The following is a 16,461-nucleotide window of genomic DNA, read 5'->3' on the forward strand; positions in this document are numbered from 1 at the left end:
CTAGCTAATTGCCGTTTCCCAGAGCTCGGCGTTTAGGAAGACGAGCTGGGTCACCAAACAGCCGTTGATCAAAACATCCTATTAGGCTGCAGAAACAAAAAGCTCTCACAGTCCGAACAATGCGGCACCGGTGATTCAACAGTTTACTGCGTGGGCACAAAGCATTAATTAGGGCAATAACTTCATGCCATTGCCGTTCTATAGTCTCCATTTCTGTATGAGTGCATCTATTAATGCTCTGAAGTTTGTCGGGGACTCTGACTTGCAGAGTGTGCCGCATTCCCCCGTTGTGTGCATGTGCAGATGTGTGATTGGGGTAATGAGGAAAAAGACTCTGGGAAACGTGGGAGGGAGAGAGAGAGAGAGAGAGAGAGAGGGAAAGAGAGAGAGAGCAAGCTTCCCCCTCCCTCCCCACACCAAAACTTTTCTTGACAAAATAATTTTTCTCATTGTGGCTGCTCTTAACAAGAGCTGACATAATTACTTGGGCCCATTTCTTGTCTAATTAGCACACTTCCACGGTGGACAGGGACTAGCGGCTCGGCAGGAGAAGGGAACCGGACAGGCATGGCAGTGGCAACACAAAAAAGGGGCCTCCGGTTTCAGCGTAATTAGGTGAGACAATGCCCCTGACTGTTTTGAGCTATGGCAGCGACTCGGAGCTGGGGCCAAGCCGGCGAGCGGACGCCCTGTGAGGAACATCTCTCCCAGACACTAATAAGCCCCTAATTGTCTTTTTTTGATTCACATGGCAGCACCAGCAGACATGAAGACAGCCTATTCCCGGGCTCCTGCAGAGAGCGCCGTCCCCGTCCCGTCCCCGTCCCGTCCCGTCCCGGGGGACAGGCAGGACTCGGGGGCCGCTTCCAAAAAGCCTCAGGATCATTTAGCTTGTGGTCTTCAGAAGTGAAGACAGATTGTGTTAAAAGTCCTCGACGTTGAAGACGGGGATTGAGAATGACTGTGTAGCCACAGAATTACACAATACAAACTTTTCCACAGAACAGCCTCGGTATTCCCAGTTTTGCCCAAGATGCAGATCCGGAACAGGAACAATGTCCCTGGCTTAATTCATACTGGGTGACTTTACTCAAAGTCTCTATTGATATTACTGGAATAACCAGTCCCATAGAGCCAACAGTTATCCTCCAGCTATGGTGAAAGTCAATAAAAAAAACAACTCAAATTTATTAGAACTTCCTCAACACAGCCGGCATATGCATGAGAAAGATGTATTACCGCCTACATCTGTTAGATGGATGAAGGAACTCGCGTCATGCATACCAAGTGAAAAGATGATGTACAAACTGAAGGGTAAAAGATAGAGAGTTTCAAACGACCTGGGGTTGTTTTCTAACATATGTGGTCCACAATACAGTGATCCTTTCATATTTCAACAAGTATTAAACTCCAAAACATGTGACTGTTAAATATGCACTTTTAACTGGTGTTCGTCTAATTTTATTTTTATTTAAATGTATTGTTCTTATCCCAGTCTCACAGCCAAAGTGCTGTACCGTGTGTGAGGATCTAGCACAGTGTCAGGTCAGTCTTTAAAAACAGTCTGGAGCTGCTGTAGCTCATGTACTATTTTAAGAGTACCAGTTTCACTTACAATAACAACAGTTTAAAGAAATGCATGTTTTCGTAAAAGCAGTGATAGTTTTAAATTCTACTTTTTTCATAATGACTTGTTCTCAGAAGAATAAAAGGTGGAAAAAAAACCTAAAGCTAAGGAAAAGGCAATCCCCCAAATCCAAATTTCATCTTGAGTGGATCGGACTGATAAAATAGTACCTTTATAAAAACCTTTAAATTTCAACTTAAATCTTTTGTTAGTTGTGGGGGTATATGTGATGAGATTGTTGATGTTTTCAGAAAATCAAAAAAATTACTGAAAAAAATTAACATGATGTCAACATAAAGCCACTTAATGGTGTAAAACACACCGAAATGTCAAAAACACACAAACAAACAAACAAACCTCCTTTTGCTGTCACATTTTGCATATTCTCAAAAACTTTCTGAGGCTAACGCTAGTCAGCTAGCTTTCAGGGCAGCATCATCGGTATCTCAGTTTGGGTCTGAGTGCTGTGTTGTGTCTGCAACTCTGAAGAAAGTTATCGTAGGAAAATAAAAGTTTTCTTTGAAATTTTTACAATTTGATTGGTGAGTTGGTGGGCCAGATCGGCGCCTGTTGTGGATATGTTTTGGCCCACGAGCCTTATGTTTGACACCCCTGAAAAGTAATTCATCATGACGAAAATGCTGAGCTTTAAGAATGAAAATTCTGAAAAACGATGCAATATTGTGTGAAAGAATCACCGTTTGATGCCTGCTCATCCGGCCACGGTTTGGACTTGTTTTGCTGAATTCACTTTCGGTTTTCACGGAGTTGCTGAAAAGCGGCGGGCCGCGGCCAGCTGGGCTCTACAGGCTGCATTTCAACACGGCGGGATGAGCCTGTTGAACCTCACACGCAGGAACAGACTGCTCCATATGCTTGAGGCCTCCGTCCGGTGGCAGGTGGCAATCAGGAGGTTCAATATTTCATAACACCCTCTCTCCTGCGGTCAAGGCGCAGCTCGGCGAGACGTCAGCTTGATGTGCCCTCACTCCTTTAATTAGCTGTCAATTAGTGCAAATGAATCAACTCTTCGCCTAATTAAGCAATGCCACCAGGCAGCTCCCGTATACGGGCCATTGTGTGAACAGCATGAGAAAACCACGGCTAGCAAACTCGTTTTGGATCACGAGTGCAACTTAACAATCACACTGACAAACTGTGTGTTCATCCAGTTGCGCGCGCGGGTGTGTGTGTGTGTGTACGTGTGTGTCAGCAAACGCATGAAAGATTTCACTCTACACTAAATTATTATTTTCAACTCACCTTCACGTTACATATACTGCTACAATAGGAATGGATTTTAAAAAGCTGTCACATAAAGATACATATGATGATCATTTTTAATGACTGGTGCTGTTTAAATGGAAGGAAAAACAAACAATCAATCAAAAGCTTGCTATACTAAAGCCGTGTTCACACGTTTCAAGTGAAAATGCAAACATTTTCTTTCGCTTCAGAAGAGCAGGAATACTGAAAACAGTGTTGTTTCTATGTTGGGCCAGCATGTTGTGCTGTTGTTTGTTTTATTAATGAAACCACACAGACGGAAAAATGTAGAACAATTCACTATAAACACTGGGAAAACACAGACATTCGTACGAAGAGATGATGAAGTTGGAGTGTTTTTGCGGTGACTGTCAACTCTAAAAACTCCCAAGTGCAGGAGAAAATAAACTGTGAGTCAGTCTGGAGGAAAACGTTATTCTCCATCTCTACTGAGCATGTGCAGAACAACTGCTGACGACGATGAGCAGAATGTTAGGTTTCAACTGGATTCGAAGGCGGCGGAGTCACAAATTCTTCCTTTTTTAACCTAAAAAGGAAAAAGTATTGTGTGTATTCTGTGATAATGACTCCACAGTTTCTGCTTGCAGATGGCTTATTTACAGCTCTACTGCCTTTTTTGTTGTTTGTTTTGTGCTACTTTATTTCTCATCCTTCTCATTTTTTTCCTCTTATGCATATATACTAAAGTTTTTTTCAAAATCAAGCTTATTTGTATGTATATATGTATAATTTTTGCAAAATCGCCATTCAGTAAATGGCACAGTAACTGCTGGAGCAGAACATGGGGGTGTTACACTGTATATATATCGAATATAAGAGCATTGAACTTTGCATGTTTTTCAAGTGTATTAAAATAAACTGTAACATGAGCACTCAGCTCTCCATTTGTGTCTTAATTTTTTTTCTAATCCTCTAACGACCCAAATATCCCTGGAGTTTCATCTCTCGTTTAAAAGGCTTTTCTGTGGATTTAACAGCAACTTCACTGAGTGGACTATAAGTCAACGCAAAAACAAGTGTGCTTCACTGAGCCGTAGGAGGAATTTGAAGTTGAGAAGATGAAGATTTTACCACATAAATAAGATATTAAGCTCAATTATCTTCTGTGGCTGATTTTTTTGAATCCATATGAACAAATGATGTCTATTTATTAAGCTGTTGATAAACAGCAAATGCTGTTTCCTACAGCAAATGTTTTGTCATTCAGACCACACACTTCATTTAAAGTCAAAGAGGAAACATAATCACTTCAAACATCTGTTCAATTGTAAGTAGTCTTTTTTTTAACACTGGCAGGCCCTTTTTTTTTTAAAATGTATTTAGGTTTTCTGTAAATTGCTGGCTCCATCTTTGATTGAAGTGACTGAAGTGAGAAGTCACAGAGTTTAGCGGTTTGGGGAAGCAGGATGGCTTTTAGAAAATGTGTCGCCTCGTCACAGGAAAAAAAAAGGAAAAAAATCCAAGATATGGGATAGTGATGAGGATTATAATAGGATTAAAAACCTAATATAGGAATGATTATGACCACTTTTAATGTGTTTAAGAGTTTAACAGGTATGTCGAGCTTTTTTTTGTTTGTTTTACAAGACTTGTCCACCGTGCTGTTTTTAAATGTGTCTTTTTATTCACAAGAGAAGTTGACTTTTTTAATAGAGCCAGCAAAAACACAATATAAAGTAGAAGTTAATTTTCCACATAATTTAATAAAAGCTGCGAAACTTCAGCATATATTTTTTTAGATTTATTACATCTAAACTGAGCCACGCGGCGGTGTGATGGTTGAAAGCCTGTCTAGATGAAGTTTGCATGTTCTCCCTGAGCATGTGAACACTGTGGTTTCCTCCCTTTCATATAGAAATGTTATTTTATTTAGTTGGCTGCTGATGAGCTCATAAATCAGATTGTTTTAAATACAGATGATCTAAAACACAAGAATCTATGTGTGAACATTTTCATCATCTGAAATGTGTGTCAGAAATACAAGAGACAGCACAAGGTATGTAGAGAAACGTAAAATGGCCTTGTGTGTGTGTGTGTGTGTGTGTTTTGTGGGTAATCATGTTTAATCGCTGGGATGTGAGGAAGCACAGCGCTTCACGTCAGCCCTGTTTTCTGCTTTCTACCAGCCACTCTGCACCATTACAGGCTGTAATTGTTATTTAATGGATTAAACATTCATCCTTCCTGTGCAGAGCCCCTCGGGGGGGGGGGGGGGGGGGGGGGGATGACAGACCCACCATGTTCACACTGCTAACACCCCCCCCACCCCCCTCACCGCATCACACACCCCCGCGCGTGCACACAGCGACGCCCGTTTGACGGCAGTGTTTGTGCTTAAAATTCAATTACCCACTTATTGATAGCCCTCTGGGGTGCTGCAGAAGTGGACATGGTGCCGGTGGAGGTGTGGATGATTTCCCAGGAGGCCTCCCTCTCCTCCGCACATCTCCAGCTGGATCTATTTCATGGCTTTACTCATCAGCGGCAGACACAGATGGAGCAGAAGCAGCCGTCATACACCTGCACACACCAGTGCACGCAGACACACACACACACACACACACACACACACACACACACACACACACACACACACACACACACACACACACACACACACACACACACACACACATCATTTATTGTTATACATGCTACCAGTGGAAGACTAGTAAAAATGTGAAGTTAACACTGTTTGGTTTTCAAGGGAAACAAAAATTGAATTTAATTTTATGCTTTTATGTATAATAACCAGTTCAATTCTATTCAATTCTATCTACTCTAACTTACAATAAACTACTGCAATAAATGTTATACTTCAGAAAAATATGTCTTATTCTCAGCCTTAAATATTAAAGTAACAAGAATAATAATAATTGTTGAACTTCATAAAAAATCATGCATAACTAAGGACATAAACATTTAAACATCATGTAAAAAATGCTGCATTTGGTTTTCTTGTATGATTTTGGCAAGTTTATGCTATTTTCTCTCTTCTCTTTCAGTTTGTTTTCCTTAAGTCTTATATCCTGATCCAATCACCAGAATCAGATCTGGAGGTTTATTTTCCCTCCTGCAGACAAAGCGAATATTAACTACTAACAGAGTTTGTCTTTTCTTCAGATCAGCTTTGTGGAAATGAGGCCTGCATGAACCAGTAGCCACAAGACAGTGCACTTTTAACATGATGATATAGTTTAAAGGTTCAGTATTAAAGGGTTAAACCAAATTTCATAACTTGTAAATGAGCTGAGGAGTTAAACTCAGCTTCCACCACTGGCATATATTTAAAAAAGAAAAAAAAAAATCCAAACAGCCTTTGTCCTCAAGGCGTTCAGAGCCACAGGTAGGGCACCACAGGTTAGCCACGCGTCTCCGAGTCCCCCGAGGCCTCCGGGGGCCCGGAGAGACACTCCACCGGCAGCCGGTCTGATTCCCCGCTAATTACAGCCCTCATCCCCGTCCTCCCACGGGACGCCGCCGCGCTGATGACAACACACTCCAGTTTGCTGCTCTGCATCACCGGGCGACAGCTGGGGCCGCTGGCTGCATGTCAATACCCCGAGGGGGGGGCCACAGGAGTAACGATGGTGTGCCTGTGCGTCGAGGGAGGGCGGCGGCGGCTGATGGATGCATTCATTCACACAGAGATCATTTTGATGCTATTTTGGCCGCAGAGCCTGACCTGAGCTATTAATTGCTGCTTTGCCGTGTTGATTCGGTTCTACTTGTGCTCTGAATGAGACGAGGACATGAAAGTATAAGTCAACAGCAAGATGTCTGCGGTCAGGTATACAGCAGCACATCATCTAACATGAGACCTGATTAGAAAATAAAGATGAATCTTGTTGTCCTTTTATGTGACAGGGTCAGAGTACAGCTCCCCCGTCCCTGCGGAGCGCCGCCGATCGATGCGCTGCACAGATACAGTGCCGCTCTCGGCGTGATTGCGGTGACTGTTCATTAGCAGGGCGCCCGGACTTTAATGGCCCACACACTTCTGTCCGCCGTAAATCTCCAGACTCCACCCAGGTTTGCTCCCCTGTCTCATCAAAAGGGCTGTGAAGAATGAAGTCGGCGTGATGAAAAAGCGAATGAGATTTATCTTTTCCCCTTCCGCCTCCGCCTCTTCCTCCACGCACCGAGACGAGCTCATGAGCGGCGGGGAAATGACAAGTGATACCTCGTCAAGACACACCCATAAATGTGATGATGCTGCTGAGTGTGCGGGAGATGCTGATGAGACTGTCGGACAAAGACACCGAATGTGCGTCTGTTTTTCTTGTGAGCTCACGTACGGCGAAGCAGCAGGGCAGGTGAGACACAAACTGGATTCAGCTCAGAGGAGAGGAAGTTGATCTGTATACTCCTACGACGGAAAGAAGCACAAACACCTGAAAGACAAAAGCAGGAAGGGGGAGTGTTGATACTGCCAATAAAACTGGAGACTTTGCTCTTTTTCCTGCTTTTCGAACCGCGTCTGAGGATGTGTCGCTCGCTCACATGCAGGTGACTGAATAACCAGCCGAGGTCAAGAGGTGGCACGTAGCAAAGTACAATTAGTTTATGGCCCTGTTTAAATATGGTGTGTTTTCCAAGCTTTCTGGAGTTCGTTCAGGAGTAGAAACACGAGCAGGTTCACACGCTTAAGTTCAAATGGTTGAAATAAGTAGTTCAAGAGCACAAAGTTGATGCTCGTGAGGAAATACAAAAAACAACTAAGAATACAATAAACCAGATTACATAACCATAAATGTTACATTTCTATGAACAAGCTGTTAACTGAACACACTCACTAAAACACTCAAATCTCACTAACTTAAAGACAATATGTCAAGTAAGAAGGCATTGGTTTTTCATTGTTTCAAAAAGATTTGAATTTAAATGTTTTGAAAACGACATCCATTTACCTGAAAACAGCTGAAAAATTGAAAACGGAGCTTTCCTGTAGGACCAATAGTGGGTGCTGCTGTTTGTTTTTGTAATGAAATCACAGACACATTAGTGCAGAGAACGATAAACTACAAACAACACTGAATACGCCGGCATTCGTAAAGACAGACCACAAAGTTGGACGGTATTACGGTGACTCTCAGCTACAAAGTTATCAAGTCCCACCAGAATATTGTGTGCATGTGCAGAGTAACTATTGAATACAGTCGCGGTACACATTCACAGCAGCAGCGTTTTCAGAAAGTTCTGTTTTTTCCTGTAGAGTCCAAGCAGCTTTGAAACGTTTCACCTTAGGAACCGTTTTCAAAAAGCTGCATTTTCAGAGGCTCAGAGTGCTACTGCTGTATGTAAATGGACACCCAAACCCCCAAAAGAGTTTTGCATTTAATGCAAATGTTGTCATGTTGTCATATTTTGTAATACTTTGTGTCAGGAGTACTTTCTCTTTTTACCTTTAACTGAGTGTCTGGACCATTAGATGACTCTGAACCCAAAGTACCTGAGAAAATCAAAGTGCATATTCAAATTTAAACACAATTAATTAATTGTTGTACAGAATAAACCTTCAATCCCTTCTTTAAATTCTGTCCTAGTTTGAATTTGTCTGCAGTGTGTCGACCTCTGGAGACGCTCTTTAAACCCAGAACAGTCCTTACTTGCGTACTTGTTGCGGACAGATGTGGACATGGCGGACAATGAGAAGGATCATGGAGCAGGGATCCGACAGCAGAACCTGAAGAGCAAAGTCAGTTGAGAAACCTTTCATTAAACAATTCAATTGTCTAAGAGAAACAGACACAATTTACCACCAAGCATGATGCCAAATGTAAAAGTGGAACCAACCCAGATGGCTGCAGATGAGAGAGCCTCAATGTGGGATCATAATGGATCTGGTAAGTTAAAAAAAGACAGTCTTTTAATTTATCATATCTTAATCATTATTTATGAAATCATGAAAGAGTGAACACTGTTTTCAACTAATAAAGTATCGTTTCATACAGAGGATGAACCAGGAGTCCATCTATGGATGAACCAGGAGTTCATGAGAAGAAATTAAACACACAAAGTGCTTTCATCCTCTCTTGTTCTGTCAACACCAAAATGTAAGTAAAGCTCAGTAACATACCAGTTAAATCATCCCATGAGTTTGTTGTTTGGTATTGTATTGCAAATGAAGGATGTCACATTGCTGGACGAGTCTCGTTCTGAAACACTTGAACCTACACACACAACTGTTTACATTTTAGCTCCAGACAGCTAGCTACACACACGTTAGCATACTTTTAAATATCTGTTATTGAGACAATGGAGTGTTTTATCACTAGCTAGATTCAAGATAAAACAATTAAAAAAACTATTCGACTGTAACCTGTGCTTGTTTAAATGCCATTTCTACCTTTTTTTTCTTTGACATTTCCGAAGAAGAAGCCCACTTCCACATGTTTGGAGAGGAAGGACGGAACTGAACCGAACCTATCCGAATCCAGCCGAATTTGTCCGAACTGAGTCGCACTGAGCCGAACATATCCGAACTGAGCCGAATATATCCGAATTGAAGGTGGCGATACACTAGCAGTAATTGTGTGTTTTCTTTCAATGTAATTCTTCCCATGCTTGTACTGTATTTGTCCCTGTTAGTCCTTGTACATATTGATCCTGTTGTGCTGTGGAGCAATACGCTATAAAAAAGTTCCCCTCTGGGATTTATAAAGTACTTCTATTGTATTCAAATGCAGCAGTAAACACCTGCTATTACAACCCAAAATAGCATTAGGATGAAAGTCATATGTTTTGTAATGTTTATATCACAAATAATAATTATATCTAAAAAGTTCAATAAATGTCATCTTTTTCAGAATGTTGTACATATTTTGAACCAAAACTTACAAAACGTTGTGATGCACATATTTTTGATTATTACCAGTTAATTATCAATTTAGTTGCTGTCACAGCTGCCAAATTCATCCAGGATGAATTAAGAACTAAAATTTATTATTTTGATTTTTACCACAAATAATTCAGGGGGGAAATTAAGAATAAGTCAAAGCCTACTAAGAATATAAGACAAGTGGTTCGTTCTGGATGGATATTTTATATTTTAGTGACTCTTGAAACTTTGCTGTGAGTGTTTTGGGGGAAATTAGACTGTTCCGATGATATCTGAAGGTGTTGATCTGCACCGAGTGGTCCTCAGATTGGCAGTTGGGTGATGTGGAGGCCAGAGCAGTGGCTGTGGAGCAGTGGAGAGTGAACACATTGCTGCTGCTGCGACCCTTTCCCCCTGCATTTCATTGAAAAGTAGGTCAGAGAACAATACACTCTCTCTGCTGGAAAGCCTTCCACATGCTCCCCTCTGACCCTCATCCCAAGCCTACACATACCTCAAAGCCTCAACTCAACCTTACACTCGGAAATCTCAAGAAAACAAAAAGTAACGTCAAATACAAAACAACAACAAAAACACACTGCAGAATTTTCTTGGAGAAACTGTTCGAAAAGTTCACATTGAATTAGGTATGGTCTGACACCTCGTGGAGAGATTTTGCCATTACATCCATCAATGCTCAACTGATCAGATGTTCAACAAAATGATTGCTTTAGATTTGAGGGAAGAATTAAAATAAAAATAAATAAAGTGGATGGTAATCCTATCAGTCACACCATTCCAACATCCTAAATTTCAATATGTAACTTAGTGTAACTGTTATTGTTACACACATAGATTTGACATGAAGACTCACCAGATACATCAAATTGACTGAACTGGGCACAGTTTTATAGATTCCTACAACTATAAACAATGATTGTGATCCTGGAAGGGTTGCAATTTGCTAAACATTATGACCTGGCGTTGTGTGGCTTTGGGTGGAAAAATAATTGGACTGCTATTCTAAATTTTGACGTTTATTTATTGGGATTGACAATAGCAGATTTCCTTATCACGCACACTAATTAACTTTGCAAAAGGTGTAAAGCAGAAAAAAAATAGAAAGAATGAAGCGGCAACAAATCGGACACTGTCACTTTAAATGACGTCAGCATTCCTTCAAGCCATTGCGTGATGACGTCATTTTAGTCGAAGTCAAAAGCCCACTGAGCTCGAGCTACCCTCGCCGGGTGCGGTGGCGCGCGCCTGTAATCCAAGCTACCGGGAGGCTGAGGCTGGCGGATCGTTTGAGCTCAGGAGCTCTGAGCTGCAGCGGACTATGCCGATCGGGTGTCCGCACTAAGTTCGGTATCGATATGGTGCTCCTGGGGGAGCCCGGGACCACCAGGTCGCCTAAGGAGGGGTGCACCGGCCCAGGTCGGAAACGGAGCAGGTCAAAGCCCCCGTGCCGCTCAGTAGTGGGATCGCGCCTGTGAATAGACGCTGTAGTGCAGCCTGAGTAATACAGCGGGACCCAGTCTTTTTCACACACTGCTCTTTCAACATAAACATATAACGTCAGATTTTTACCGCACAGCAGCTCTATCGATGTTTATTTTTCTCCTTATTGCCTTCGAACTGCTCCATGAAGCTGCTTCTGCGCCTGTCCTACACCGCCTCCTCCTGGAGGACACGTGGAACTATATTACATTTTACACGAGATAAAGGTCTATGATTTTGTGTTTTCAGGGGTATATTGCAGATTTCAGTAGGTTTTTTTTTTATTTAGAAACCTAGTTTCACTCACATCTTGCCTGTATTCTCCATTTTCTTATTTCAGTTCTATTTTGGGTGATAAAGTGTGTGTTTGTGTGTTTTGCCTGTACAGCAGAACTGAAAATTAAGCTCACTTTGACTTTGGCTTGAATTACAACAACTACAAGGAATAGTATTCAGTGTAGTTGTTCAGTATTCATGTATGAATACTGTACAAATATGAATTCAGTTGTGCATACTGAATTCACTCCCATCACTCACCGTCTGAGACCAACCAGTGCAGTGTGAGCCCAATCCATCACAGATCTACTTGTAGAATATGAGACATCCAGACCCCTGAGGTCCTCAGAAAAAGATTTACTCAGTATTCACAGAATCAGAAGAAAAGAGTTGAGGCAGCTTTTAGTTCCTCACCTGTGGAACAAACTTCCTGAACCCCTGAGCACTCCTGACACTCTCTTCTTTTAAATCAGGCCTCAAAACTTAATTTGCTTTAATCAATTTGTATTAATAAATATGTTTCACAATATTTATTGCTCAAGACTAAGTTTCTAATTTTTCTTGTTTTAGTGTATTTCCTTGGCCAAACCTTTTCTCAGTTCTGAAACATTTATTCTGATTACTTGGATTCTTCAACATGCTACTATTGAGCACTCAATCATATAGAACTGAAAACACTGGGCTGAATTTTGTTTCTCTAATTATTTTCTGTACATTTCGATTTCAGAACAGCTGAAGACTTCCATGAAGAATGACACGGCGTTGACAGTTAATTTATTTATTGTCTAAATTGCATCACTAGAGTTCGTGGTCTTCTGGGTGGTAAAGTTCACTCATCAGTCGGTAGATGTAAGAAGGAGCGTGTCCGCCGATGTTGGAGATGAACAGAGTGATGAGCTCAGGCGGGACGTAGTCGAACACTGGACAGTGAACGTTCACCTTTGAGAGAATCTCTCCTGAAATATGGAGAAAAAAAATGCATGAGCCTCCACTTTATAGTCTGAAAAAGATGTTTATATTGTTGGAAATGTTACCTTCAGTGAAAGGGAGCACCTCATGAGGGGAAACAAATTTGTGAAAGGTGTCGTCTTCATTTGGAAACTGAAAACGATCGTTAAATAAGAAGTTTTATCATCACCTGTCATAAACTCAATCATTCTGAACCTGACAGAGCAGGATGTTTTCTCACCTGTGGAGAGAGCTTGAACATGGGCGCACAAACGATGAGCGGTGTGGAGTGGTGTTTAGCGGCGAGGGCGAGCGTGTGTGTCCCGTTGACGGCTCTCAGCCCCCCGTTCGCTAGAACCGTCTGAGTCCCAATGATGACCTGCCGTGAATCAAAACCGTGAAATCAACCCTTATGCCCCGACTCCGCTGTCGTCACGCCAAATGCGGCGGCAACTACCTTATTAACGCGAGACATGACTGCGAAGATGGCTGCGTCTGCGATCACGGTGGTCTCAATGCCAGCTTTGGATAAGCTTGTCGCCATTTCATGTCCCTGGTGGGAGGTGAACAGAGTGTTGGTGCGTTTGCTCTTCCTGAAGCATCAGAAGTGTTTGAGGTGCGACGGCTACCTGGCAGAAGGGAGCGCACTCCGCCACGATGACGTGGAACTTGCGTTTGCGCGCGGCGTCTTTGAGGAACGCCTCCACCGTGCGGGAGCGGCCGATGGTCATGATGACCTCGTTGGAGTGGATGTGCTCCAGAGCCTGCATGGCGATGTTGTCCGTTGTTCCCTCTGGGGAAGGAGGCAACTTTTAACCCCAAACGTTTGCATGCTTTTCCTTGTAAGGCACTGTGAACCATCTTTTGTCTGAATGGTGCTATAAGAGATGCATTTATCTATTATTGCCTATTATTATGGTTGGACTGACAAATCACCAGCTTCTTTAATCCAGCTTACCCAGCTCAGTCAGCAGCTCATTGATAGCCTCGATGACGTTGGCTTTGAGAGCAGCGAAATGCTGCCTGAAGTTCTCCTCGCTGAGTCCTCCGGAGGTCAGCAGCTTGTGGAGGGACTCCTGCTGGTCGGCTTCTTCACTGCTGCCTCGGGACCTGAAGAAAAGAAGCAACAAGCGTCAGAGGAAACCTCACATTTCCTTTCAGCACGGAACACTTAGAAATACACATAATATACACATCTGTTAAAGCTTTAATGGTGTTTGGGACAGATGAAAAAACAATTCTGATTTGTGAAAATGAAAAAACGAGCACATGTCACTGTGTTTTTCACACCTGGACCACTTTGAACCAGGTCCAGACTGAAAACCACTGGACCGACTGGAAGTTATTCTATAGATGATAAATATGCATTAAAACACTGACTCTGATTTGTGAATTTGAGAAGTGTAGGTCCAGAAGTGTCTTAATCTGGACCTGGTGCAAAGTGGTCTTCCATATAAAAATAATCAACTTTGCACTTTCTTCATTTTCACAAATCCAAAAACAGTTTCACAAATGTAAAACGATACTTCACTCAATGTTTATCATCTGCATGTAACAGTGTTTTAATGAAAGTTCAACATCTTTAAAATAATCAAGTCCAGATTTGATAAAGTCTAGGTAGTATACAACAGCTGTATTAACTTATACCCATATGTAATTGAAAAACAATTTGTGATTACTTATCTATAAACAAATACAGTGCAAACGTGTAATCTTGCTATATGGCAGCATGTTCTCCTCACCTGGCGTATTCCTCCCTGATGATCTTCAACACGCGCCGGATCATGTTGCCCACCGTGGTCTCGGAAGGCTGAGCGGCTGTCATTCTCCTCCCCTCCTTCCTAATTATTTCCATCAGATCACCTGAAACGCAGAGAAATGCAGAATTTCTCCAGCGAGTGACAAGGTAAACATAAATCTTAATCCATTGCAGTAAACACAAGTAACTCGTTTAAACACATACTCAACACGATTAACTCACTAAATATGTACTTCCACTTTACTAAAACACTGTGATTTTCTGATATTCCCAAGAAAACACACAAGAATGCCCACAGTTTCACCAGCATACTTGCTGAACATGTCATTCTGACTTTTAATTTTGAGGGAAGAATCGAACCAGACTGTTCCAGGAAAATTCCATACTGCTCTTTGTCAGGCCACCCTAACGATAAGGTGTTGTTAAGGCGTAGCCAGTAATTTATATGCTACGTGAGTCACACAAAAAAAGGAAAGAAAAAAGAAACAGCCCTGAAGCGCTTTCAGAAGGAACATCAGTGTGCAGTACCTGCGCTGCTCCATCGGGCCTGAGCAATGATCTTCCGGAGCAGGGCCGTCGTCTCCCGGGCTGTCTCCCCCGAGCCCCGCAGAGGACCCGTCCCGCTGCCTCCGCGCTTCAGGTCGGACAGAAACGCTTCAATCCTCTCCGTCAGGTCTGTTTCTTTGACCGGGCCCGGCATGGTGCTGTCAAATCTGCGGTGTTGTCACAGCTTCACCACTCTCACAGCAGCGTTTCCACTGCGGAAGTGTTCCAGGAGTACTTCCGGGTGAACACGACTGTTCTGTCATCTGATTGGCGGAGAGCCACAGTGGGCGTCACCTCAACTTTGTGTCAGCAACAGGCGATTTTTCGTCTTTCTTTTTTCTTATTCTTTTCTTATTTGTTTTTTTTAATACGACAAACTCCCATGGCTTCTGTGAAAATAACATTTCTCTCATTGTTTTCTTGTGTTTTTTTCTTTTTTCTGCATAACATACGACTCATAGCCTCATAGATAGATGGGTAGTGTCATTCAAATAGACTTCACTGTTTCAAATTACACTCATCTTTCATTCTCTGATGCATAAACATTTTGGTTGCATCTTATAGATAGTTTAACCTGTATTGTACAATTAGAAACACATTTTCACAGTTGATAAAGTAAATTTTATTGGCTCAGATATGAGCTCCAGTGGGCTACTCAGACTATTTTAATTAGATCTATTAAAATGTTGCATGCAACATTCCCTTACATTGTTTTCAACTGCTGGTGATTCAACTACACGATCATTTAATAGGGTTTTATTGTTTTCCCAAATCTTCATGAGATACACTACCGGTCAAAAGTTTTAGAACACTCCAATTTTTCCAGTGTTTTTTACTGAAAATTATGCCGTTTAATGTCTCATTGCACTCAGACGTCAAAGCATAGTACAAATAAGCAACTGGAGTCAAAAAAGAAATTATGGAATCAGTTTATAGACCAAAATGTATTCTGAACTGTTGACTCATCCAAGTAGCCACCTTTGGCAGATATAACAGCTGAACACACACGCGGCATTCTTTCTACAATAGAAATCAAATATTCTTCAGAAAGTTCTTCTCATGTCTGTTGCAGGAGTTCCCATAAATGTGTGGCACTTGTGGGTTGCTTTGCTTTCACTCTTCTGTCCATTCCATCCCAAACCAGCTCAATGGGGTTTAAGTCCGGAGACTGTGCTGGACACTCCATGTTTTCAAGTTTACCAGCTTCTTCTTTTTCGCAAGATAGTTCTGGCATAGCTTGGACTTCTGTTTTGGGTCATTATCTTGCTGTAAGATGAACACCTGACCAACAAGACGCATACCAGAGGGTATTGCGTGGCGCTGCAGGATGCTGTGGTAGCCGTTTTGGTTCGGGGTGCCTCTCACTCTGAACTAGTCACCAACCCTGGATCCAGGAAAACAACCCCAGACCATCACACTTCCTCCTCCGTGTTTGACAGCACCGACTCTGTGCCGTACAAAGATCCTGCGTGATGAACCGAAGATTTCAAATTTTGATTCATCAGTCCATAATACCTTTTCCCAGTCTTCAGTAGTCCAATGGCAGTGTTTCTTGGCCCAGGCAAGCCTCTTATTCTGACGTCTTAGCAACGGTTTTCTGGCTGCAACTCGTCCAGTAAACCCGCAGCTCGAAGTCTTCTCTTCACAGTTGAGACAGAGACTTGCTCACTACGACCACTATTAAGCTGTGCTTGAAGC

At 42.2% G+C, this 16,461-nt stretch overlaps 1 protein-coding gene across 1 annotated transcript; it reads right to left on the reverse strand.

The window, feature by feature from the left end:
- Nucleotides 1–12,218: 12,218 nt before the first annotated feature.
- eif2b2 (eukaryotic translation initiation factor 2B, subunit 2 beta) lies at nt 12,219–14,917 on the reverse strand. The gene is made up of 8 exons (XM_030110101.1): nt 14,746–14,917; nt 14,201–14,321; nt 13,417–13,568; nt 13,088–13,251; nt 12,916–13,011; nt 12,700–12,837; nt 12,545–12,611; nt 12,219–12,466 (listed from the first exon to the last, which is right to left on the reverse strand). Exons 1-8 carry the CDS (start codon nt 14,915–14,917, stop codon nt 12,309–12,311), a joined length of 1,068 nt encoding a protein of 355 aa, XP_029965961.1. The 3' UTR covers nt 12,219–12,308.
- Between the last annotated feature and the right edge of the window lie 1,544 nt (nt 14,918–16,461).

The sequence above is a fragment of the Salarias fasciatus genome, chromosome 15 (assembly GCF_902148845.1).
Source record: "Salarias fasciatus chromosome 15, fSalaFa1.1, whole genome shotgun sequence".
NCBI lineage: Eukaryota > Metazoa > Chordata > Actinopteri > Blenniiformes > Blenniidae > Salarias > Salarias fasciatus.